Genomic DNA, 25,506 nt, shown 5'->3' on the forward strand with positions numbered 1-25,506 from the left:
CAAGCCAAACGTCCTCCCTCCCGCCACCTCCCCCAGCCGGGCCAAGTTCCGAGACTCTGCCTCCTGAATGTCCCCCCAGTCCAGGCTGCACCCCAAAGTCCCCTTTTGTCACTACCAGGCAGGTTCAGCTTGCTCCCCCTGATTTCCTAAATCCCAACCCTAGTCTTTCCCTCTCCTGTACCAGGACCCCACCCTGTGCTAGGCGCCTGACAACAGAGAGGTCAGTTGGTGACAGTGGGGGGGGCTGGGGCCCCAGGACTACCTTGGGGTGGGACGCACCCCCTCCTTGGGCGCCAGCCAGTGCAGGGCGCCGGGAGTCGGCGGCGTGCTGTTCTAGGCTTGAAGTCAGGGGCCCGGAGCCAGAATCCCAGTTCGCGCGCCCCGCCCAGCCTCAGTTTCCCCGTCTGTAAACTAGAAGGGGGGAGTTTGGCCCAGGTCTTCGGGCCCCCTGCAGCTGTCCCTGGGCCTCCCTTTACGCCACTCCCGGGCTCCCGAGAACCGTCACCACCGCCGCCAGCTAATCCGCCAGGACGCCAGCTAGGCCAAGAGGACAGCCCCGCAGAGACCTTCCAGAGACTGCGGGAGGCCGCAGCAGCGTTGCCTGCCTGCGCGTGCGCGCGGCGCACTGCCTGCCGGGACTTGTAGTTAGTCCATGAGGCGGCTGGGCCGCGAAGGCGGAGGGGCGGGGGGCGCTGAGCCTACACTTCCCAGGGTGCGTCCCTTCCGCATCACGGCGAGGGCGGAGTGGAGCGGAGCCGCTCGCAGGGGCGGGGCCGGAGGGGGCGGGGGCGGGGCCGGCGGGGCGGGGCCGGCGCGCCGGGGGGCTGCGGCGGCGCTGCGGGCGGGCGCGGACCTTACCCAAGGCCAGCGGACCCGCGGGCGGGCGGGCGAACGCGCGGGCGCGGCACCTGCGGGCAGGAGCTTCTGGCTGCCGCAGCGCCGGACCGCCCGCCTCCCAGCTGCCGCTGAGATGAGTGCAGGTGAGTGTGGGGACCGAGAGACTGGCGCGTCCCCGGGCTGGATCTGGGCGCAGCAACGGCTGTGAAGGCATTCTGGGGCTGCACCTGCAGCACAGGCGAAATCACCCAGTGCTCCACCCAACTTTCAACGCAGGGTCTTGCAAACCCTAGGGCCTGTCCGCAGGTCCCTGCCCCTGCGCCCAGGGCGCGTGCAGCTCTGCAGAGCGGTCTAGGGACCGGCTTCCCCCGCGCTGGCCAGGCTGGCTGCGCCGGGCTGTCTGGAAGGCGCCACTTTTTTGCTTCTCCAGGGTCCCGGGTGTCTGTAGGTTGCAGAAAGCGACCGGTAGGGGCGAGGGGCGAGGGGCCACCGCAGGCCCTGCTATAGAGAGGTGTGGTCACACGGGGGTCTTTGCGGCAGGGGCCGCCGCCCTTGCGCGGCGCTCGCTCAGCCTGAGCTGGCGGTTTGGGGGAGTCCGGCGGAGCCCGGGCGCCCTGGGCTCGCCCGCTGCAGATTTGGGGGTACAGAGCCCGCAGGTGTGTGCGGCCCGCCCCATTTTCCTCCAGGCAGCATCTCTCCGCACCCCCTCCCTGCTCATCCCAGCGGCTGCCTTCCGCCGCACCCACCGGATCTGACCGCCTCTGTGCGGGCCCTGGAAAATCCCACATCGTCACCAGCCAGCCGCGCCTATTGCGCTTGGGGAAACTGAGACCAACAGCAGGGAGGCCTTGGCAGGAAGAGTCTGATATGCGGACGGAGGATCCCGGTTTTGAGAGTCTCCTGTGGCCCCACACTGAGCTGAGGGTCGGTCCGTACATTTCCAGGAAGGGAGGGATCGTCACCCCATTTTTCAGGGTGCGACGTAGGCTCACCAAGCTTGAGTCACCTGCCCAGGTCACGCAGGGGGGTGGGGATTCGAACCTGGTACTCTCTGACTCCTGTGATTTTTTCCCTCCGTGTCTGGCCACAGACTGCAGTATGGCCCTTGGCCATGGTGCAGAAAAAACCCTGGACAAGCTGGAGGAAAAATCGGACTGGGCGGGGGGCGGGGCGGTGGGTGGTTAGTGTTCATTTGATGAGTGCTTGCTCCCTGCTTGTGGTTTGGGAGGGCTGTTTCCAATTTCCAGGGACCCATCTCCCAGGGGACATCATCCCCTCCCCCTCCAACCCAGGAAGGAGGGACCACACTGGCAGTGGGTGTTGGGAGAGTGGCTGAGAGCAAATGGCAGGCAGCAAGAAGCAGGATCTCTAGAGGATTTCTGAAATGGCCAACCTGTTATCTGGAGGAGGCCAGGGAGCGGGACACCCCGAGACCTGGCAGAAACTCCAGACACGTTCATCTAATGTCAGGTGGGGATAATGGCAGGGTGTACACAGGGTAATTCTAGGTTGTCTGTGATCATAATTGTTACCTCCGGTCCCCCTTGTAATCAGGGGGAGCCCTGGAAGGAGCACTGGCATTTGTGGTTGTCCTGGGAGAAGGGCAGTGTGGGCACTGGTGTCTGTTGGTGTGGGGTCATGATTCGAACGAGCAAGGGGTCTGGGGTTTGGCCCATACATCTGTCCGGTGGCAAATTGTCTTGGCAAATGGTGGTACCTTCCCAAGTTCGGCTTCCTGACGTGCAAAAGCAGCACTATGCCTTTTGCCTGGAGAGGATGAGATTCCAGTGGGAAACTGCCTACATAGTAGGTCCTCAGTAGCTTGTGATGGTCACTGCCGGGGGTCCTGCTCCCCTCAGTCTGCCTGTGTCAGTCAGCCCTTCAGAACTGCCAGTGAACTTGCTCCCAGTCCGCCTATGGCTTGTGACCCAGGTGTGTCCCTAGACCTCCCCCGCAGCGGGGGAGAGTGTGGCCCTGTGCCTGGCACCTGGCTTTCACATATGGCCATTGTGCATGTCCAACAGGTCAGGGATTCTATCATCAATGAGGGCAGGTCCCCTGATGCTCTCCCACCAAGAAGACGCCCATCGTCCCAGGGCTTGGTGTCAGCTGGTGTGGGGGGACATCAGCTGGTCCAGTGTCCGGCTGCCCAGACACTGGCAGCCGGCCCTTAGGTCCAAGCCTGAGACATTCTGCACAACCTCCCCAGGTCAGAGGTTCCCCTCTCCCTCATGCCACCAAGCTGCAGGCTTATCTTCCTTCAGTCAGGTGACCCAGGTCACCTTGGAGATGGCTTTGGTGTGGTCTCTGGGCCCCATATATTTGCCTACTTGTTTTGTGACTCATTGATTTTGAGGTAGCTGGGGAAATTGTCAGAGGTGGTGTTCTGTGTCAGGCCTAGATCCAAACCCAGTGCACTTGCTATGGGTGCCCTGTGTCTCATTTTCCCCAGTGTATGGAGGGAATGCCCTTAGCTTTGCCAGCATCCCTGGCCCACGCATATGGGGCACAGTAGATGAGCCACAGTTTATGGTGGTGGCCTCATAACATGGCAGTCCCAGGAGTCACGATGGGCGAGGTGGGACAGACAAGGGGGCCTGAGCTAGAAGGGGCTCCAAGGCCGGCTCTGCCCCCGCTGGGTGCCAGGTCCTGGAAGTCCAAGTTCAAGGTGCGGGCAGGGTTAGTTCCTGCTGCGGCTTTCCTCCTTGACTTGTAGATGTCCATCTTCTCTCTGTGTCCACAGGGCTTTCCTTATGTATGTGTGTGCCCAAATTTCCTTTTCTTGTAAGGACACCGTTCATATTAGACTAGAACCACCTGCCTGGCCTCGTTTTACCTTGATTACTCCATAAAGTCCCCCCTCCAAATACAGTCACATTCTGAGGTTCTAGCAGTTAGAACTTCAGCATTTGGATTTGAAGGGGGGAATAATAACTCATAACGGGGGGCAGGGCTGGGTGGAGAGCCCAAGGTAGGGGCGTGGAGCTGGCTCAGCTGTCTTGTGGTCATGGCTGCCTGGTTAGGATCCCAGAGCTAGAAGGGACCTAGAAGCATGCTGCCGTCCAAACCCACTCATGTGCCCAGAGGGGAAGCCAAGGCCCAGAGAAGGAAAAGCAACTGTCCGGGGTCAAGGAGAGAGTGTGGCAATCTAGGACCTGAGCCCCAGTTGCCTACTCTGGTTGGCACAGCCTTGGGTCTCTAGAACAGAACACATCTCTTCACCTAACCTGAGTGTGGACAAGGACGTCGCCACATGCCCTCCTTGGACCTGACGGCAATGCTTCGCCACCACAAAGATGCTGAGGACAGTACGACAGAAAGTTGGAGGCTGCCCCAATGTGGAGGGGGGAGTGACAGAAGTCAGCCAGCCATTCTGTCCCTCGTTCAGTGACCAAGGGCTTCCCACCTGCCCACCGTGGGCCCAGCAGGAAGAGACAGAGTCCGCATCCTTCCTAAGTTTCTCGCAGGTCGGGAGAGCAGGGGGCTCATTCTAGCCAACAGTGTGTGAGGAGATTTTAATGTGATGCGCCAAGCTCCAGCAAACCAGTTTTAACTCCAAAAACAATAGACCACAATTGTCCATCCTGGGTGATCTTGAGGCTGCGAGCACCGTAGAGGAGGAAAATCGGAAGGACCCACGTCCAGATGTCAGCAGGGGTCTCCCTCTTGAGCGGAAAAAAGAGAAAGAGTTTTCCCATATCTGCATCTTTATACTTTCTGTGGCTTTCCCAAATTTTCTTCGTGGTCCGTATTTCTCTTTTGCAATTAAAAATCCAGTGAAAATGAGGAGGAAGCATTGCCGCCAGGTCCAAGGAGGGCATGTGGAAAGTCCATGACTCGGCGGGAGGCCCAGACCATTGTGTTCTGCAGGGGCCACTGTCCTTTGGATGGGAGCGGAGCGGACAGTGCTCAGGAGCTTCCCACAGGCAGGGGACTGGTGCCCGGTTCCCCTGCGTGATTCCATCTGAATTAGATGCAACAGAAGACAAATCATCCTGACCCAGAAAATCATCTGAAAAGGACAGTTTCTTGCCCAAGACCCAGCTGGCACTCCCAGGCTCAGCACGGGCATCCCCAGGCTCGGATTTCTTTCCCCAGAGGTTCAGGGTTACTCCCTAGCCTGCCACCAAAGACCCTTTAATTCTTTACCATTTCTGTCAATGGGGTAGTTTGGGGATAGAGGGCATGTTTTCTAGAATCAAGCTCTGACTTTGATGAACTCTTGGCGAGTCCAGCCTTACTGTCCCAGAAAAGGGAACATGACCTTCACTCATGAAGAAGTCACCAGTCTGGCTCCCTGACCCCCCAGAGCATCCTCTGGAGCATGGGAGAGCTGCGAGCTGGCCAGAGAAGATAGGCACATCTGGGTAACAAAAGGAGAGGGTGGGAAGGGGTCCAGCTGGTGGGGTCTGTCCTGGCACTGGCCATGGTGGATGATGGCGGCAGCTGCCAGGGTGCTGACCCTTTCTCTGCCCTGCCCTGCCCTGCCCTGGTGCAGGGGGCTTCCTCGCAGCCCCTGCTCTGCACCTGCCTCGGCAGGACATGGGAAGGCCTCCCCTGAATTGGGTCTGAGGAGCTCATTCTGCTCTGCCCCCTGCTAGCATTCTTGATCATGGAATCTCCCTGTGCTTCTGCAGCTGCCTCCTCCGGGGTCTCCGTAGGGACCAAGGGTGCAGGTTCCAACAGGTATGAGAGGCTTGCAAAGGCAGTTAGAGTACTTGCAACAGGAGACCATGGGTGGTGTTCAGATAGCAGCCTGTTTTTGGGTGACGATCACATTGCGAGCTGCTGAGGGGACCAGCCGGGTGCGGGCCAGCCCAGATGGGCAGCAAACAGCGGGCCTCGAGGCTGCGAGGGCGCAGGGCACGGCAACCTGAGCAGAGCGTCTTTGTTTACTTGGGGATGTTTCCATCCCCGAGGTCTCTAGGGTGTCGGGCAGCACCCTACTTCAGTGTCACGGCAGCCGTGGCTCAGGGGATGCTCCCTTGGGCATCCTAAACCCTCATAGCACCTCAGAGGGCTGCTGGGGTGTCCCCACTCGCGGGTAGGGTTGCAGATGCCCAAGAAGGGGCTGTCAGTGGCCCGGCAGCATGCCACAGCACCTCGGAACAGCAGAACCCTGCTGCGTCCGGATGCTCATCTTCCCACCATGTGGTCTCCAACCGTCTGCCGCCGCCCCGCTCCTGTGCCCACAGGAGCCAGCTTCTGTGGGTGATTCACAACCCCCTTGTAGTGTGGGGCTGAGTGGGATGGATAAGACTTGACCATTTGGGACATCATGACAGTGCTTTTTCCTGACGGGGGTTCCCAGGGCCCATCTTCTCCCCTGGGCCATGAAGCAACCTTGGCAAGCCTGTGTGACTCTCTGCAACCTTGACCCTCTGACCCCAGCTCTCCCACCAGCTCCTTGAGGCCTTCTGGAGCTGTCCTTTCCCACTGCAAGACAGCAGTCCTGGCTGTCCCATGCCAAGGCCGTGGCGGCCAGCCCAGCCCCACTGCTGGTACCTGAGCTCCCAGGAATCCTGGCCCCACTGACCCAGGCCGTCATGTGACCTTGGGTAGGCTGTCTTCCCTCTCTGGGCTTCAGGGTCCCCATCTGCAGAGATGGGGGCCACCGCCATCCTCAGGGCTGTGATCGGCTTCTGACAATAATCCAGTCCCCTCCATGGTTCCAAGAGCGATTGTCTGGGTTTGAGGCTAAGCCAGCATTTCAGGGAACCATGGCCACCTGTCATCCTTTCCTGCCACATCGACCTGGTTGGACAATTTCGTGGCAGGAAGCACTTGCCCTTCACATGGAGACTCCCTACTGTAAGGGGGTTTCTCCACTGCCTGCCAGGGAGGGAAGCCGTGTCTGTGTGAGTCTGGTGCCTGAGCCAGACCTGGATCCCCCTTGTCCTCAGTCCTCCTTGTCTGTGGGCAGGACTGGGGAGCCCCACTGGGAGCCAGGGCCAGTCCTGGGTGCCTTCCGCCCTCGGCAGGCTTCTAGGCTGGTGGCATATACGAAACAGGTTCTGTCGCAAAAGGGTGTGTTTGGGGGTTTCGTGCACTGTGTGCTTTGCCTGAAGATTTCTAAGCAATGAGGAGCCATCTTGACGGCTTGGGAAATACGGCAGTGGCTTTGGGGTCAGGCTCACCTGGGCTCTGGTCCCAGTCATCACCTGCTAGTTGTGTCCCGGCAACTGGACGGTGTTGTGGCTCTTTGCCTTAGTTTCCAAACCTGCAGAGCGGAGACTCTCCCTCCCACTCTTTGTGGTTGTTCAAGGGTGCTGGGCATGCAGGGTGCTGGGAAGCAGGTGACATGGCCTTTGTCCCAGCTGTCCACGCCCTCTAAAACTCAGGGCAGACCTCAGGATATTCTCCTGGAGAGCCCCCCAAGGCTGCCTGGGACAGGTGTTCCCTGAGCATCTGGCCAAGGAAGGGATGAATGGAAGATGGACCTTGCGGCCCCTCATCGCGCTCAACCTCCCTCAGGGTTTGCCATCAACCTGGGCCAAGGGCTCCCCACCGTGTGCCTCTCTCTGACCCTCTGCTTCTCCTTGGGCTTCGGCATCAGACTGGAAAACAACGTCTCCGAGTCCCGGTTGGGGCCCAGATACGGTCCAGCCTCAGCCTGGGTCGGGACCACCTCTGGTCCCAGCCTTCAGCAGGCCACAAGGGCTTAAAGCCATTCCGGAATGCTCCTGGAGTCTTTCAATGACTATTTATTGAGCACCTACTGTGTGCAACTCGCTGTCCTTGCTCCTGATGCCCAAACACCCTTGCTTGTGCTTTTCCAGCTGCGCTGCCCATCTGCCTCCCTGCCCCCCATCCCAGAAGTCCTCCTCCTTGATCTTACACTCCAGGCTGTCTATGACACAGTCTGCCCTCCTTGGAGCTGGGGACGGTGGACAGGGCTGGGGTTTCCTGTGGAGGACTTGGGTCTGGCTCTGTCTCTGGTGTGACGCAGGGCCAGGTGCTGCCCCTCCCCGAATGCCTCATCCCAGATGGTGGGGAGTAGCTGAATAATGGCCCCCCAAAGATGTCCCTGTCTTTATCCCGAGAACCTGTGCCTTTGCTGGAAAGAGGCTTTCAGTTGTGATTTAGTTAGAGACCTCGCACTGGGGAGACTGCCTGGTGGGCCCCTCGTGATCAGCAGTTCTCAGGAGTGGGAGGCAGGAGGGCAGAAGCAGAGGGGAGGGGAGGGAGGATGGAAGAGGGCCCCGAGCTAGGAACCAGGGCACCTCCTGAGGCTGGAAAGGGCCAGCAAGGGATCCTCGCCTGGGGGCTCTGGGAGGACCCAGCCCTGCAGACCCATTGCAGAGTCCATCCCCCAGCCCATCCCCTGTCAGGGATTACGTCTGCTTTAGGCCTGTACGTCTGTGCCCATTTGTCACAGCAGCTGCTGGATGCTCAGACAGATGGTCCACTTTCCCTGCATTCCCTGCTGCTGGGTTGGGAGGTCCAGGGAGAGGAGGATGGTAGCATTTTGCAAAGGGAGGATTGTTCCAGACCTCCTCAGTGGTGTGAGGCAGTGTCCTATCCGAGCACACATGCTGCTGGGCTCTCCTGCTGCTGGAAGGGCTCAGGGAGCACCTTCATGAATAAGGAGTTAGGGAGGACTGCCCTTGGAGGGAGGAGGGACAAGGAGGGGTCCATGTTTAGTGAGAACCTCTGGGCTCATACTCCAGCTCATGTGGGCCTCTCCTCGCCTAGGGCAGGGGGTCATGCCTCAGGCTCCGGGATGCCTGGTTGGGCGCACAGCACACTGGGTGGGTGTGGCCAGCGCTAGGGGTACATGTTCCAATCACATCTCCCGATTATTCAGGAAGCTGGGGCTGGATATCTGTGGTGTGTCCGGTGACGCGCCAGCCAGGATTCTAGCCTGGTTAGCTCCTGGTTCCAAACCCACATCACCCCTACTCACGTCACCTTCTTGGACCTCTGTTAGCCTTCCTCTCCTGGCCAGTGTCCCATCTGAACCCCAACCTCCCCGCAGTCTTCAGTGGTCTACATCTGTAGGGTCTGGATCCATGCCTTTCTCTAGTTCTGGCGGGCATAGTCTGACACTCCCTGATGGGTGGGGAGGGGTCTGTACAGTCTGATCATCCCCTGGTGAGTGGGAGGGGTCTGGCACAATCTGGTTTTCACTGGTCCTGGGTGAGCCTGGGTCCTGGCATGGTGTGTGAGCCCCTCTGGGTTTGGTGGGAAGGCGGAGCTGGTCCCCTGGAGAGCCAGAAGACTGGGCTCTGGCTTGTCCCCCAGGCAGACCCCTCCACCTTCTGAGCCTTCACTTGTCCTCTGGGTCCTCCAGCCCTGTGGTTGCGTATCGACACAGTGGGACCAGAGTTTGCTGTCAGGAAAGCTGGCCCCCGCCATGAGCAGCGACTTGCCATGTTTCCCACCGGGGGGAGGCGGGGGCGGGGGTTCCAGCGCTGACTGAGGGTCCTGGGCTCCCACGTGCCATGATCCTTAACAGATTCCCTCCTCCCAGGTGAGCAAACAAGCCCAAAGAATCAGGTCACCTGCCTGAAGCCATCCAGCTGGCAAGCCAAGCTGACCCCTAAACCCACACTCCTAACTGGGGCACGGGGAGTGGGGCAGCATCTCTGAGCACCCATCCCACTGCCCCTGTGATAGCTGGGGCTCTTTCCCGTGAGACATTGTAGGCAGTGTTTGCCTCTGGGTCCCTGAGCCCCTGCCCCTCCTCTCACCTGCCTCAGATGAAGCAGCGGCTGGTCTGACCAAGGGGTAAGAAATGGTTCTGGGTGCATGAGCCTGTGGAGGACACACGGAGGGTGCTGAGGACACCAGTGCAACAGGGACACTCCCCCCCGGAGGTCATAATCCAGACGGGGGACATGTGTCATCGGAACCAGGCTGGGGGGCAGAATGGGGACAGGACAAGAGGAATCCCTCCCACGTGGCATCAGGGAAGGCTTCCTGGAGGAGTAGACATGGAGTTGAGTCCTGAGACGAGCACATGGGTGGTGAGCAGGGAGGCTGAAGGGCTGGGCATCGAGGAGGGGAAGTCAGTGTGGCTGACCTGATATGAACGTTATCGGGGGCAGGCCACCCTGCTGCCTCCCCAGGGCTCCTCTGTTCAAGCCTGGATGCACTCTGATCCAACTTCTCATCTGTGGTTCAGACCCAGCAGTTCACCTGCAGCTCTGAAACCAGGCCTGGCCTGCCGCATGCTCAAGGAGCAGTTGTGGGTGCAGAATTACACATCAGCTCCCTTGCACACCTCGCAGGCTGCTGCAGAAACCAGGAAATGCGATATGTATGCGAGAAGCCACATGTCCAGCTGGGCGCCTCCCCTCCTGTCTCCAAGGGGGGAGGGGGGCACAGCGCGGGCGTGGGGTGCAGCCCAGCGTGGGCCGGGGCTCCTGGTGCTGAGGGACAGGGGGCGCCACTGCCAACAGTCTGCAGGCCACCCTTGGGGTCCTCGGGCAGGTCTTCCTGGAACTCTGTGCTGCCCTGACTGCCCTTCCCTCCAAGCCCTTTAGTTCCCATCTGGCCAAGGCAGGCCTGGGGCTGCCACGGAAGGCTTTGTCCTGCCACCCCTGCCGCCTTTCCCCTTCCCACCTTGGCTTCCATCTCCTGCTACCCCAAATCCCTCCTGGGCCGGAGGACCACCTGCTCTTGATGCTCTGGGTAGACCCCTTTCTTGCCTCCTCCAGCTTCGGGGGTGGCGACTCTGCACCCCTCCCCTCCCTGTCTCCCCAAGGCCTCCCTTCTATGTCCATTCTCCCTCTGCCTCCTGCCCACAAGGACACTTGTATGAGTGCATCGGGACCCGCCTGGATCCCCCGGGCTGCGCCTCAACTCCAGACCCACACCTGATCACACCTACAATGGGGGGCCACCCCCCAGCATCCTGCAGGCAGCCTCTGGAGCATGCCACTTCTGGGACCCATACCTTCTCCCCTCCCCATGTGGATTTGAGAACAACCTCTTCTAGGAAACAAATTTACTCTTAACTGGGCTCAATTTAAACATCCCCAGACCCCGTGAGCTACATGCTGTCACAGGCTGCTGACTGGGCCTCGGTTCGTACCAGCTTTAAGGGAGTAATTCAGCACATGCTTTGGGCCTTAAATACACTTCTGCCTTTTGAGAGAGGCACCTCGGCTTTTGCGAATCTTTCTGCAAAGGCTCTGGAACACGGACATGGACTTAGACACACAGCCTCACTTGCCACAAGTCTGGCTCAGTCGGGCCCACAGCCGTTAGGCCCTGCGATGCTGGGCGCCTGGATCATTCTCCACCCAGAGCCGTGGCGCCCAGGTCTGAGTGCCTCAACTCAAATTTCCTGAGGGCCCCAAAGAGCTTTGGAGTGCATTGTATTTGTTGAGATTGACTGAGTTAGAAATTAAAATGGAGGAAATTCTAAGGTCTTTGCTAATTTGTTGGATCCTAGCCCTCCATGTGTGATCATATTTTTAGTGCCCAGAGAGGCCTTGCTCTGCAGTTTTGCAAATCTCATTAATGTCCGGCCTAATGGGGGACAGCTGGGCTCTCGCGTCCTGCCTGTGCTATCATTCGTCACCAGCCCCTGCAGAACTTTCCTCTTGGGAGCAGGTGGAAGCGGAGAGGGGAAATAACGTCTTAATCTTATTACGGCCATGGCTTTGACCCTGCCAACCCCCTGATGGGGTGTTGGGGAGATACTGATAAAGGCAGGTTAGTACGCAGCCGTTAAGAGGATCGTCAAGGATCCGTAAGCCTTGGGCATTGCTGCTGCCCATGAATGAACGCGGGACCTGGAATTTTATACAATTTCTAGAAAACCCGCTGAAAAAACCCCCTAGAAGAAAATACAGCCAAATGCCATAGGGTTCTGGGCCCTTTTGTTATTCCTCCTAGTGCTGTGCTGTGTTATTTTTTCCTGCTGATTCACTTTAGGGATCTGCCGGAGACAGGCTCTCGCTCGAGGAGGAGGTTTGCTTGGAGAGCAGCTGCCTGGCTCCCGGCTCCTGCTCCGGGGACGGTGTCCTCTATTTTGGGAGGTGTGTTTTCACAGTGGAACTAGGGCGGTGGGTGGCATCCGCAGGCTACGAGCGTAGGCCCCCGACGTGAGGGAGTGTGTACTCATGATAACACAAGCTCCCGCTACAAACAAGCGGCCTGGCGGATTCCGGGTCCTGGGGCAGCCCTGAAAGCCGGTCTGAAACATTGCGTCCTCGGCTGGAATGCCTGCCCCTGGCCGCTGCAGCCGGAGCTAAATATATCCCCTGTGTGTGCTGATCATGGGGCACCCCGCCCACACCGGCCAGGACCCGAGCTGCGGGAGGCATTGACTCCTCTAATAAAAATCAATCTCTGCCTTTGCCGAGCATCTAGGAGCCCGGGGTGCACGGGGGACAAGCGGTCCGCGCTGATCTCCAGTGCTTGCATCCCTGCGGGGAGGGGGCTGGTGCTCCCACTCAGGAGGCCACCTGCCCAAGGTCACCCAGCTGGTAACACAGTGGAGAGGGGAGGCAGGGGTGGGGCTTTCAGATGGGCCCCGCCCAGTTCTCACCTGTCCCAGGGTGCGTGTCTCCTGGGTTCTTCGGAGTTCTGTGCTCAGTGCAAGGTTGTGTGTGTGTGTGTGTGAGTGGTTTTCTTCCGCATTATGAGAAGAAATCATTGTTTTTCTAACTTAAAATATGACCACAGGTTCCAAGCTGGGTACCTTGGAAGGAACATCTTGCGGGAAAGCAGGGTCCTGAGGGCCACTTGTGCCCCTGGGGGTCCCAGGGGTCTGGGAACTGTCTACCACGGATGCCCTGCTCTGGGCTTGGATGCCTCCCTTCCCCCTAACCCCTATGGCCCAGCAGGGATCTCAGCAGGGCTTTGCTCTGGATTTGGAAGGGCTGATGGTACAGTCCGTCAGCCTCAGCCAGCTTCCCGGCCAAAGCACTGGCCAGCAGGGCTTCTCCTTGGACCTCCCCTTCCAACTTCTAATTCCCTCTGTGAGGACCTGCCTCTCCCCAGGGGGTCGACTTCAGGAAGGACACTCCCTTCACAGGGGACCCTTCCCTCTGCCCCAAAGGTGGGGCCCTGCTCTGAGTCACGTGGACAGGGACTCCTTCTAACAGGCAGCAAAGCAACCAGGCATCCGTAGGGGGAGATGGGAGGAAGAGTTGGTGATTTCACTTGGGATGTCTATCTGCTGGCCGGGTGCTGGAGGTGACCTAGCTCAGCTCTTCCTCCAGGCTTGATGAGAAAGGCAGACAGTGCATGATGAAAATGCACCATGAGAAAGCACTTCTCAGGGAGGCTCTGGGAACAGAGAGAAGGTGGCTGGTTAACATGCGATGAGAGAGAAATCCTGGCAGGCTTCCTGAAAGAGGTATACTTCACCAAGCAGGAGTTAGCCAAAACAGTGGGAGGAGGGTGTCTGGCAGCAGGTACAGAGCCCTGGAGGAGCAAGTAGAGGGCGTGTTAGAGAAACTTCATTTCTGCCTACGCCCTGGTTAGGCTCTGGGGGAGGTGCTGGGCACAGGGCTGGCCTCAGTGCCCTGTCCGCCTCTTGCATTCATGGTCATCCTGAGCCTTGGGTGGTACCAGGCTCACAGCTGGAGCTCAGTGACCACGTGAGGAGCTGATAGAGTCAGAGAGGAGAGGAGGAAGAGGAGGAGAGGGAACACAGGGACCTGGGTTCTGCAAAGGAAGGACTCCTGGCTATTCTGATAGGGCTCGTGGGGTCCAGGAGTGTGCTGGTGATTCTGCCAACGATTCCAGACCAGATTTGGGCACTGTTGGTGTCACAACCTTTGTAAGAGAGAAAAAGCCCGAGAGCTGGTATGGCCTGGCTCAGGGAGGGCTGGCAGCTCCGTGGGGGTGAGAGAAGGAGGTGGGAGCCACAGAGGGGACGTGGTGCCGAGGCCCTGGCCCTGTTCTCCCCTCCTGCTGCCGAGCTGTCTTCCTTGGCCCTTTCGCCTCCCTAGATGGAGGTTCCTTGAGGGCCACGTGGGGTCGACCTCCTGAGGGCCCAGGATCCCTTGAAGCTGGCTCAGGCACAGGGCACTGTCCTTGGGGCGGGAGCTGGCACTTGCCTCGGGCTGGGCAGGAGAGAGGGCCGGGGTGCAGGTGGGCCCCTCCCTCCCATCTAACAGGACTCACACTGCAGTCTGGTCCACAGTCCTTCTGTCCTCATCAGCTTCACACATCTTGTGGAATCGGTGGCACGTGTGATCTGTGAAGCTAGGTAACAGGGAGGTGTGTCCGGGGTAAGGGAGCTGGAGAGCGACGGCAACGGTGGCAGGGCTCAGCCTGGGCTGCTGGGCCCTCCTCAGTGCTTGGACCCAGCTGCACGAAGCCCACGGGATCCTGCCCCCTGGGGGTGTGGTCCTGCGGAGAGACTGGCCTGGGAGCAGAGAGCCTTCGGGGCCACAGAGACTAGGGAGACCCAGGGACCCAGGAACGGGTCTCAGGCCAGTCCCAAGACCCAGGCAGTAGCTGGGCCCTGGCTGGCCCAGTTTTGGGAAAGAGGCTTAGGCCAGGAATAGAAACTCTCATTTCCCACGGCGTGCCTGACTCTGGAGCCGCCGCGACTTGGAGAGGTGCACCTATAGTCGCCGGGATCTGTGGCTGGGTGGGAGCTAGGGCCAGACACTGGCCACGGTGGCAGCAATAGGACAGCACTGGCAGGCGACACAGCCCCCTTGTGCCAGCATGGCTCCCTCTCTGCCCAGCTCTGCAGCAGAGGAGGACCCGGGTCCCTACTGGGGCAGGTGGGGGGAGCTCTGCGAAATGTGCAGGGATGTCGGTGTGCCTTCCTACCTGGAGCCAGTGAGCAGGAGCTCTGCTCTTGTCCACTCTTGTCCACACTTGTCCACTCTCTGTCCAGGGTGACAGATCGCCTCAGCGCTCAGGCTGAACATTTGGAGATCTGGAATGCTTGGGCCAGCAGAGGAGAGGAGCGTGACGTGGAGCCCGGGGACGGCATGGCGAGCTCGTTACTGACAGGCGTGTTTTGGCTTAGCGCTCAAAATCGGCAGCCTCGCAGATAGTTCTCCTGTGTGCAAACCTGCCAAGGGGACCCGCTCCGAATCCTGAACACATCCAACCCCCCTCGCCTGCCACGTCTTCTGGGGAAGCTGAATTATTCAGATACCGATTTGATCCCTCGACTCTGCTCCAGCAAATAGGCCTGAATCGCATTCGTGTTGGGCAAAGGCCATTTCCCCGCGTGCCCATGAGCTTCCGGCGAAGGGGAATGAACTGCAGGGGGAACCTGGCCCTGCATGGCTGTGGTCTTGTGAAAGGGGATGAGGGGCTGGTGACTAAAGGCCAGACACATCTAGGGCCCAGACCAGCGGGGCCAGGCGGGGGTCCCATAAGATTATAGCTCCTGTGTCTTCTGAACTCGGGTGCTGGTGACACTGCTGCTTTTCCCCAAATCCTCAGAAATATTCTGGATTCTGGGTTTGGCGGGGAGGTGGGAAGCCAAGGTCACCTGGCCACAGGGCCCTTGCCCTGGGCCCTGTCTCTGTCCCCAGATGGCTCATGGGAGCACTGGGGGGGCGGGGTGCTGGTGGCAGGGCTGGGGGTCTGGTCAGCTGAGCTCGAGGCCAGGTGGAATCCCCTCGGAGGAGCCGTGCCCCCACCCCCCCACTGGGCATCAAGTGTCACTGACGATTCCAGGGAGAAAGGAGACTTTAAAGGACACGTTTGTGTACCCAGGCCCCATCTGCTCTGGTTCGAATGTCCTGGTGCTCACAGCACGCTCCTGACCCCTGATAACTGACCAGCCTGAGCCTCTTGCTTCGCTGACCGCTGCCACCAGCTCTCTCCTGCCTCCCACGCACATCTGGTAGTGAGGACCCGACTGAGGGGCCCCAAGCTCTTCCGGGGATGTCCTCCTCAGTCACGATTTCTTAGAGTCCGTGTATTACCTTTGTCATCCCCAGGAGGGCGGGCAGCAGCGTGTGATGGTATCACACACAACACGCATGCGTTTTTGCAAAAGCTGCTCTTCCCTCCGCCTCGACCCTCGGGAGGGGCACCGCGCCTTCCTTCCCGCACACCGCCCTGTGGAATCTGGCCCTGAGCATGTTTTCTGTGCCTCGTTGGACCCTTTCCCTCTTGCCTTTACTAGGTGCAGAGTGCTTTCTGTTTTGTTTTTGTATCTAGACATTTTTTATTGTGCTAAAATATAATCATATATTTTATGCGATTTTAACCAGAGCTAGATGGTTCAGGACCATTAAGGACATTCACATTCTGGCGGGACCTTCCCCACCATCCATCTTCAGAGCTTGCCCATGGGCCCCCCGTGAAACGATTCCCTGCCCACCCGCCCCAGCCCCCGGCAGCCTCCATGGCACTCTCTCCCCTGTGGATCGGACGGCTCGGGGGACCTCGTGCAAGTGACCTCACACACTGTTTGTCTTTGTGGCCGCCTTATCTCCCCACGCGCAGCAGCGTCCCCGAGGTCCCTCCAGGCGGTGGCAGGTGTCGGAACGTCCTTCCTTTTTGAGGCTGAGGAACATTGCACTGGGTGGATGGTGTTGTGCATATCAGTTCCTCTGTTGATGGACCCTTGGCTGCTTTTGGCTGTTGTGACTCATGCTGTGAACACGGGGGTGCACAGATCTTTTCGCTTTTCCTTCCCCTGGGCGCAGTCCGGAAATGGGATCTCTGGATCAAGGGACCGACTCCTGGCTTGGCCGAGGCTCTCCCCAGCTCACCCCATCCTGGTGAGCGCCTGTGTCCAGGCCATGCTGAGCTCTTGGGGGTTCCTCCTCCTGCCCCCACAACTTTGCCTCAGGGGGGTGCTTTCCGCTGCAAACGCCCCCCCCTCTGTCAGCCAGCAACTGCTCCGTGGGTGACCTCCAGCTGGCTGTCCTCTCCCCCTCCCCCAGCTGATGCACACGCTTCTCTCCTTGTGTGGGCATACCTGTTCCCTTCCTGTCCAGCTACCTCGACCAGGGACTCCACAGGAGGCCCTTCATCTGTCCGACTCCTGCTGCCCCTGTCTGCCCCATTGTGGCTCCCCACCCCTCCACCTCAGAATCCTCAGAACCAGTGTGCACCTGTTCGCCCCTGAAGTCCTGAGCTGGGTCGGGGCTAGTGACCCAGGGCCACGGATCCCAGGACCTGAGAAAGCATCCACACAAGGGTGGGGCGGTCTGGGGTTTCCCTAGGCCTTAGCTGGGAAACAGCCATATTTGGGAAAGTTGCGTGGTCCAGGACGCTGCTCTGGGCACCAAGGTGTAAACGTAGCTGCGCTGAGCTGGAAAATGTGCTCACATCCCTTCCTCCGCTTCCCTTTGTCCCTGTGAGCATACTCAGGGGTGGCCCCTGATGTAAGCCCCACTCAGACCACACCCCCCGCCCCATTGTCTGTGACCCTGGGACTCCAGTGGGTGAGGGCAGCAGGCAAGGCCCCTTCACCCTGGGCACAGCCAGCCAAGCCCCCTCCTTTGGGCTTTGCAGTTTCGCTGCCTCGGGCCCAGAAAGCGTCTGTTGGCACATTTTGTTTTAATCGCGGTAAAACATACCTGGCACAGGATTTACCATTTTAACCATTTCTACATGTCCAGCTCAGTGGTATTTAATGCCTTCATGCTGTGGTGCCCGGACCCCAACTGTCCCCAGAACTTTGTCATCGTCCTGGACCGACTGCGTCCCTGGGAGACACTAGCTCCCCACCCCTGCCCCGGCCCCTGGTCCCCGCCATCTAGTTCTGTCTGTGGATTTGACTCCTTGGGTCCCTCGTGCAAGGGATGGGTTTGTCCACGTCGTGGCTCGCATCCCAGCTTCCTCTCTGAGGGTGATCGATGTCCCGTTGTGTGGACATGCCACATTTTGTTTATCCGTTTGCCTGGTGGTTGGAGCTGGGGCTGCTCCCACTTCAGCCGCTGGGACTCGCGTGCCGTCCAGGTTTTAGCAGTCCTGTCAGCAGCTCTGTGGCTGGTCCTATGGTCCTGCCACGAGCAGGGACCAGGCGCTAGGCCTGCACAGAGCATGTGACTCTCCATTCATCCCTCCCCCAGCCCTGCCATAGCTGGGTGCTCTTTGTGTCCCAGTGCACAGATGGGAAACTGAGGCCACCGAGGTGGGGGACCTGCCACGTGTGGCACCAATGCCACCATGTTTCCTGGAGAGCACCCAGTGGCCTGTCCGTGTGCGTCCATTCTCTCGCTCGACGGTTTGCTTCTTGAACCCTGAGTGGGTCTACTCTCTGCCCTGTGCTGGGCTGGCTGAGTGGGGTCCGTGGGGCCATCCTGACTCACACAGAGGGAAGACCCGGGAATGGGCTCCAGGGCTTGGGCCAGGCTATTGTCAAGCCCTGTGACCTGTGTCGGAGGCACGCGGGCCATTGGCCCCACATGTGATCAGACTGGCCATACCCGGTGGGGCTGAGGGGGCTTACCCATGCACCTTTGTCCCCACGCACAGGTAGAACCCGTGGGAGATGGTTGCAGCAGGGCTGCAATCGCTAAATGGGAATTTCTAAGACCAAACTGCTCTCCCCAGAGGCTTGTCCCACCTCATACGTTTACTGCAAGGGGCATGTGGGTCCCTTGTCCCTGTCCCCTCCTAGCGCAGCTCAGGTCAGTGTCCGTGTGTTCATGTTTGCCAAGCGGGTGGGAAGGGGCTCCTCCCAGTTCTGAGTCGCCTCCCCCGGTCCTGTGGCGCCCAGAACATTCTCTACATTTCCGGGCCGCTTGTCTTTCTGCGGATTTCCTGTTGCCTCCTTTGCTTATTTTTCTACTGCTGGCTTGTCTGTCTTTACTGGGGCGGGAGGCAGGTGGGTATGTGGGCAGGGAGATGAATCCCTGCTGAGCTCAGGGCAGGATGGCCTTCCCAGGGTTGGGAGGGCAGGGAGGGGTCTGGTGCCCTGGGAAGAGCAAGCCAGTGTGTTGTGGGGGAGGGGCATGGCTGTGCTGGTGGCAGAAAGTCATCACCCACCCTTCTCGCTGACCGCTGTGCCTTGCTGGTGGCTCTGGGGGCCACCGAGGTGCTTGCCCCGTAGCTCAGGCCGTCCCTTGGGCCTCCTGCAGCCTCCCTGTTGCTCCGGGGTCCCCATGGCCTCAGGGTCGTCACAGCTGCTGATCCCCATGCTGGGCACGCCCCCGCCCCCACCTGCTCTGAAAATGTTTTCTGTCTTACTCTGAAGCGGGCAGAGTTGAGTTTCTGTATGACCTCGGAGAGACCCCTGAGACCCAGAACACAGCAGCCGCCTTCCTGCACCCTGTCGCAGCCACGGCCAAGGCGGCTGCCCGTGTTCCTCCATGGTTACACCGACCACATGTTGGACCTGCACGTTCAGGGTTCCCCTGTCCGCATTTGTCGCCTGGCCAGCCTGCCTGTTCCACGCCCACGAGCCCCTGCGTCTCGCACCTTATACAGTACTGAGCTCCCGGCAGGCCCGTGGCACCAGCGTGGATGCAGTCTTTGCTCCATGGCACCGATGGGACATCTGTCTCCTCCCAACCCTGGGATGTCTGGGGGGGCTCTCACCGCAACCAGCTCCTGGCTGATACCTTGGGGGCCCTGGAAGTGCGTTCTCCGGGCAGGGCCCAGCAGCTGTGCCGAGAGGAAGGAGGAGGGAGGCAGGAGCTGCGGCGTCTGGAGAGGTCCCTGCCAGGCCAGGGTCCAGCTCCAGAGTGAGGAGTTGGGTCTCCAGCTGGGAGGCCATGGGAACCCTCAGAGTCGCCATTCAGTGCTGGGGCCCTGGCAGGGAGGGGAGACCACCAGGGAGGGGAGACCAATGCGGGGGGGGGGCAGGGTCTTTACCAGGAGAGAAATGGGGGGGGGTACAGGGGCAGGGGCAGAGAGAAGGGATGCCTTCTGCCATGCAGGGGAGAAACATGACAGGGGACATCCACGCTTTGTGCCAGCCAGTCTGAGATTGTGGGTGATTTTGCTGAAAATGCGAATGCCCGTGTTCTGGGTCAAGCAAGTTCTCCAAAGAGATATGCTGAAGTCCTAATCCTGGGACCTGGTACCCTGGGATGGGACCTTATTTGGAAGGAGGGTTGTAACTCATTTTAGGGGGTCACAGTAGAGCAGGTTGGGTCAGATCCACTGTGACAGGCATCCTAATGAGGCTGGGTGCCAGGCAGTTTCACGTAAAACCTGTCATTTATTTCCCTGTAGCCTGATAGGTAGGCGTCCCCATGTTATAGACAAGGAGACTGAGGCTCAGAGAGCTTAAGTCTCTGGGTAAAGGTCACCCAGTGGCTGAGCGATGGTTGCAAACCCAGGTCTGCCTGCATGCAGAAGGAGAGGTGAGTGTGGTGGGAGCAGATGTTAAGGGCAAAGTGGTCTCTTTCCCACTATGAATTGCATGGAAGGGCTTCCAGGCAGAGGCGTCCAGCATGCTGTTGGTGTGGGGGCTAAGTGCTCAGAGAGGCCAGGGCCAGGCCTTAGGAATCCCTGTCCGGGGTCTGGATGATGTTGCAGTTCTCTCCAGACCTAAGTTTTTATGCCCCTGAAAAAGTGCTGGTGTCTTCCTTGGTTTAAAGTGACCTTGGGGATCCGCACCGTCTGTCAGAGAGTTCCAGGCTCTGGTCTCATTTGTTTCTCATCTTCCAGCAGCGTTGGTAAACATGCGAGGGAGTGCACTGACAAGGGCCATGGTTGGTGGAAACAGCTGGGCTGTCAGGGAGAGAAGGATCTCGCTGGAATGTGGGGCAGGGGTGTGCCGCGAGAAGGATGAGCGAGCGGTGGCGGATCCCGGGTGGAGAGGCTGGGGCCGTCTGGGACCGTGCTCTCCTTTCCTCTCGGTCAGAGCCCCTTCCCAAGCCACCCGGTGAGCCCCGCTGCTCCTGCGATGCAGGTTGCTGCGTGGGCGGCTGGGGGAGGCCGTCCTTGAGCAGGGTGGCTGGGACCATGTAGTTGGCTATGTGTGTGTGTGTGTGTGTGTGTGTGTGAGAGAGAGAGAGAGAGAGAGAGAGAGAAAGAGAGGGAGAGAGAGAGAATCCTTCTGAGTACCTGTCAGTCCGCCCACCCTCACTGTGCAGAAAGAACACATTTCTCTCTTAACTTTAAATCACTCAGTTTCGCTCGGGTCCCCCACCCTGGCAGGTATGAAAGTGGGGATGGAACTTTCTACACCGCAGGTGGTGACCCACTTGTGGGCACAAAATCAGTTCAGTGGGTCAGAGCCGCGTGGGTTACATAAGAAGTGGAACCGAGTGGAAAAGCCGCAGAGCCCCTCGCGAGTGAGGAGAGCAGCTTGGGTTTGGTGAAGAGAACGGATACCTGTCTACTTCCCACATACACCGTGGCTGCACATGGCAGCTGGAGAATGACCCTCTCCGAAACAGACCAGGTCCTCGGCCCTGTGACCTGGGAGGGTGGGCTTATTTGGAAAACAGAGTTTCTGCAGCCGGGATTGCATTAAGGGGGTCGCGGCGAGGAGATCATCGTGGATGACCTGTGGGAGCCCAGAATGCAGTCACAACTATTCCTGGAAGGGAAGAGATGCAGGTTAGGGACAGACACAGAAAACAAGGCCACGTGACACGAGGCTACAGCCAGGGAGGACCAGTCGCCCCTAGAAACTGGGGGAGGCCAGGAACAGACTCTCCCGGGGGCCTTGGGAGGAGGCCGACCGGCAGACACCCTGAGATGGGCCTAGTAACACTGATCCTGGATTTGTGGCCTCCAGTTTGTGACAGCAGCTGTGGGAAAGAAACTTGTGCACAGCGGGACAAATAGTCCAGTGCTTGGAGGCATAAATGGGGGCCTGCCGGTTGGCGGGGGCTCAGTGAGATCGGGCCAGGCTCCAGGTGGTGGGTCCCCTCCATCTCGAATCTTCCTCCCAGGACCAGCACACTGGTCCAGGGATTGTCTCCTTGTTCAAAGGCAGAGGCACAACAGGGCCAGCGGGGATGAGTGAGGCACGTCGTGACTCATTGTCCCTTCCAGCGAGGCATCATGGGCCATAGTCGGCCACATGAGCCACGTGATCGGGGTTCCTCTGCCCAGGGGGAGCATCTCCTCTCCAACCTCACACAGGCTGTTCCCATGCCTGGCATAGCCTTCCCAGGGCCCAGCAGCGAGCTGCCCCTTGGCCTCTGCATGTCTGCCGGTCCCTTCCTCCCGGGCGCCCTCTATGCCTCTGGCCACAGGCAGAAGGCCCTGCCAGACCCTCAGGCTCCAAGCCCACAATCCCCTCTCATTCACCAAAGCTGGCTGCACCCCACCTGTCTCTGCCTCAGTTTCCTCTTAGGAACAGTGGGGACAGAATGTTTCCTGCCTCGGTATGGGGCAGCATATGGGATTTGCTGAGTGCTCAGAGGGGAGCTGACATCATTGTCACCATCTTGGTTTCTGCCCCAAGCTGGGCACGGAGATGCAGGCATGGGTCGCAGAATTGCCTCTCATTTATGAGCAAAGAGGATGTATAGTTCCGTGCCCAGGATGCATGATTTGGCACCTTAAAGCTGAAGCTAGCAAAGGGACACTGGGGACGCCAGACGGCTCAGGGACCACATGGTCAGCTGGTCCCAGTGGGGCCCCAAAGCCACCTTTCATGGCCTCAGCTTTCCATGTGGCACCTGTTTCCCCTCTGACATATCGGAGCTGTGTAGTGGGGTAGAAAGTCCCCCCCCCATCATGCCCACCCAGAGACTTGGCACTAACCTTCTTTGGAATAAGGGTCTTTGCAGATGTGATTAAAGTAGGGCTGCCGATGAGGTCATCCATCCAGTGACTGGTGTCCTTAGCAGAGACGGAAAAGGACACACGGATGCACAGGGAGCAGCCACGTAAGAAAGCGCCTGGAGTCCCAGGGGCTGGAAGCTGTGGGGAAGGAGCCGCTCCTCCTGGCCTCCGGAGTCATGTGAAGCCCCCCATGTGTGGGGCTCTGCTGGGCAGCCCCAGACCACGGGCACAGGGTGTGGTGAGGGTCACGTGGGCTCGTGCCCGGTGCCCGCTGCCCGCACCTGGCCCTGGGCCCGGCCCTCCCCGCTCCACTCCCGCTGCGCGTCTTTCTAAAGTCGCTTTCCCGGATGGTTGGGAAACAGGTGCATCTTTGGGTGGTGGCGGGGGGGGGAGTCTATTTCAGTGTGCCGGGAAGGGGTGGGCCCTGCCCTTCCTGGGGCATGAGGGTGGCAGTCCCACGTGACCCTGTGGCCATCTGGAGTCGTGCTGGCCACAGAGGCTGTCCCGCTGCCCAGCTGCCGCCCGCAGCCACCACAGCCAGTCCTTGGTGTGGAGGCCTTGCTCCATGGGGATGCCGAGAGGAGAGACAGGTAAACCTCGCTGCCGCCCTCATGGCTGAGACGGGCTGGCTTGTGGGGGAAGGCTTGCTTTTCCAACTGGAAGCCTGGAGTCCCACAGATAAGCTTTGGGGGTCTGACTTGAAGGGAGGCAGCCTGATCAAGCTCTGCCGGTTTCCAGTGTGGTGAGGGCCACTACACATGAGCGCCAGCTGTTTGCCGGGTTTTGGGGTTTCTTATGGCAGCTTGATGACAACCCTGTGGGGTGACCCGTTTTACAGACGACTACGGTCCCACATCACACAGTGGTGGGCTCTGGGGCCCTCAGACCCCACCGTCTGGGCCGGAGTCACTGGGCCCACAGGCCGTCTGCGCCCGCCTCCCCTTCCTTCTTTCTTCCTATAAGGCAGTACTTGTAGCTGGAGCAGATTCTGCTCTCCCTGGGGACATCTGGCGATGTCTGGAGGCAGTTTGGTTTGTCACACCTTGGGGAAGGGTGGTCCCGACCCAGGACGGCCCCCGCAGCAAGACTTGTCCAACCCAGAATGTCAGGTGAGTTCGGGCTGGGCAACCCGCTTCAAGGGATGGCCATAAACCAGCGTTTCTGCTGGGGCTGACGGGAGGCGCCGGGCCCTCACCCACTTACATAGCAGTGATCTCCTCATCCCCTCAAACTCAGGACTCCGCCAGGGGGCCAACAGTCAGGGTGGTGGGAGGAGGAGTTGGAGGGGGCTGTGGAGGCACGTGGGGAAGGGGAAGCGAGTTCAGGGAGGGAGCCTGGACCCCGGGAGCAGAGGGAGGCCAGAGTGCACAGGAGAGCCTCTGAGACCTGGGGTGCTTGGGGGCTGCCAGGAAGCTGACCAGCGAGCTGCTGAAAGTCTCAGGCCTGCCCTCACTATGCCCTGGGCTGGACACTTCACCAGTCCTGGGGACCTGGGAGGCCCGCTCTGTAACCTGGGCTGGATTGTGGCACCTCTTCCCAGGGCACTGTAAGCTGGCATAGCAGACATCTGACCCTCGTTTCCGCAAAGCTGTGGCCATCCCCCCCGTCCTCACCGGCTGGCAAGACGCAGCCCTGTGCGGGGCTCTCCTCCCCAGCCTTGGAGTACAGGCCGACCTGGGGCAGGATGCACCGGCCAGCCTGGGGGGCGCACCAGCCGGCCTGGGGGGCGCACTGGAGTGTTCCGATGTTACCAGCAGCCCTGAGAGCTGTGGCACACGAGCATGATGTCTGTGCCCGCAGCGGGTTTCCGGGCTGGTGGCCGGGCAGTTCTCGGCCGCGCACCCTATGTCCTTCCCACCAGGTGGTGGGTGGTGATGCCAACGGCAGAGGGGAAACAGGGATCATCAGAAGTAGCCCCAACCTCCTGCATCCAAAGCCACTGTTCCTGCTACACAGATGAAGAAACAACAGCAAAGGAAGTGTGATTGTGTCTATGTGAAATTACAGTAAAGCCGAAAACAGCTCGTGGTAGAACTCAGAAAGGAAGTGCTTTCTTAGCCTTGACACCAAGGATGCGAGCAGCAAAAGAAAACGCAATAAATTGGATTTCATCAAAACGGAACATTCTTATGCTGCAAAGAATGGCACGAAGCAGACGGAAGCAGCCAGCAGAGTGGAAGACGGTGTTTGCCAATCTTGTATGTGGTATGGGACTCGCGTCCAGAACACATAAACAGTCCTTAGGACTCTGTTCTGACGCTGAACGGAGATACAGCCACAGGACGTGGACTGAAGGTCTGAGCCCACGATTCTCCCAAGGAGGCAGGCAAGCAAGAACGAGCATCTCTGGTCTTCGCTGCTGTGAATCGAGATGGTGCGTGGCGGCCACCACGCACCTGCCCCGTGGCAACGGTCAGAGAGACACGGATGCGGGGACTCCGGACCCTCGCCCGCCACAGCTGGTGGGATGCCACCTAGGGAAAGGTCTAGCAGGGCTTCAGATGCTGACACACAGTCACCGTACGAATGGCCAACTCCCAGTTCACCCCGGGAGGCACCCCGGAGACACGGGCACCCATGTCCACACTGAGGGGTCTGCGCTCGAGTCATCACAGCAGCTGATCCACAATGACCAGCAGGCAGAAACAGCCCCAGAGACCTCCGCTCGAGGAACGGAACACGGGCATGTCCACGCGGTGGAACATTAGGGTCACGGAGAGCCCGACTCTTGCTGTAACACAGGTGAGGCACAGGAACATTCTGCATTCTTGCGAAGCCAGACACGGAAGCCGCCCATCGTATGGGTCCATGTGTGAAATGTCCCAAAGGAGTAGATCTGTGGAGACAGAAAGTAAATCATCGGTCGCCAGGGCGGGGGCGGGGCAGTGGGGAGGGACAGCGATGGGCAAGGGGTTACTTCTGGGGACGATGAGCTTGTTCTACAATTGCTTCTGCCGCTCGACACATGGCCCTGCGAGTACAGATGACCTCAAGCAAGAGGTTGGAGCCGTGCGGGTCCACCGTCCACCGCCAAACATTTTTTCAGCGCGTACCCATACGGTTCGGTAAATGTATGCT

At 59.5% G+C, this 25,506-nt stretch overlaps 1 protein-coding gene across 2 annotated transcripts in view; it reads left to right on the forward strand.

Moving 5' to 3' along the window:
- Positions 1 to 829: 829 nt before the first annotated feature.
- The window catches only part of ABLIM2 (actin binding LIM protein family member 2), a 135,114-nt gene continuing 110,437 nt past the window's right edge, over positions 830 to 25,506 (forward strand). The window contains exon 1 of one of the 2 annotated variants that reach the window (XM_032333723.1): positions 830 to 980. In XM_032333723.1, the coding sequence (XP_032189614.1) occupies positions 971 to 980 (10 nt within the window). In that variant the 5' untranslated portion in view covers positions 830 to 970. Of the gene's footprint in view, positions 981 to 22,912; positions 23,019 to 25,506 lie in introns of those variants that run through there. The other variant, XM_032333721.1, reaches the window with a different exon arrangement.

Source organism: Mustela erminea, chromosome 2 (genome assembly GCF_009829155.1).
Source record: "Mustela erminea isolate mMusErm1 chromosome 2, mMusErm1.Pri, whole genome shotgun sequence".
Taxonomy (NCBI): Eukaryota; Metazoa; Chordata; class Mammalia; order Carnivora; family Mustelidae; genus Mustela; species Mustela erminea.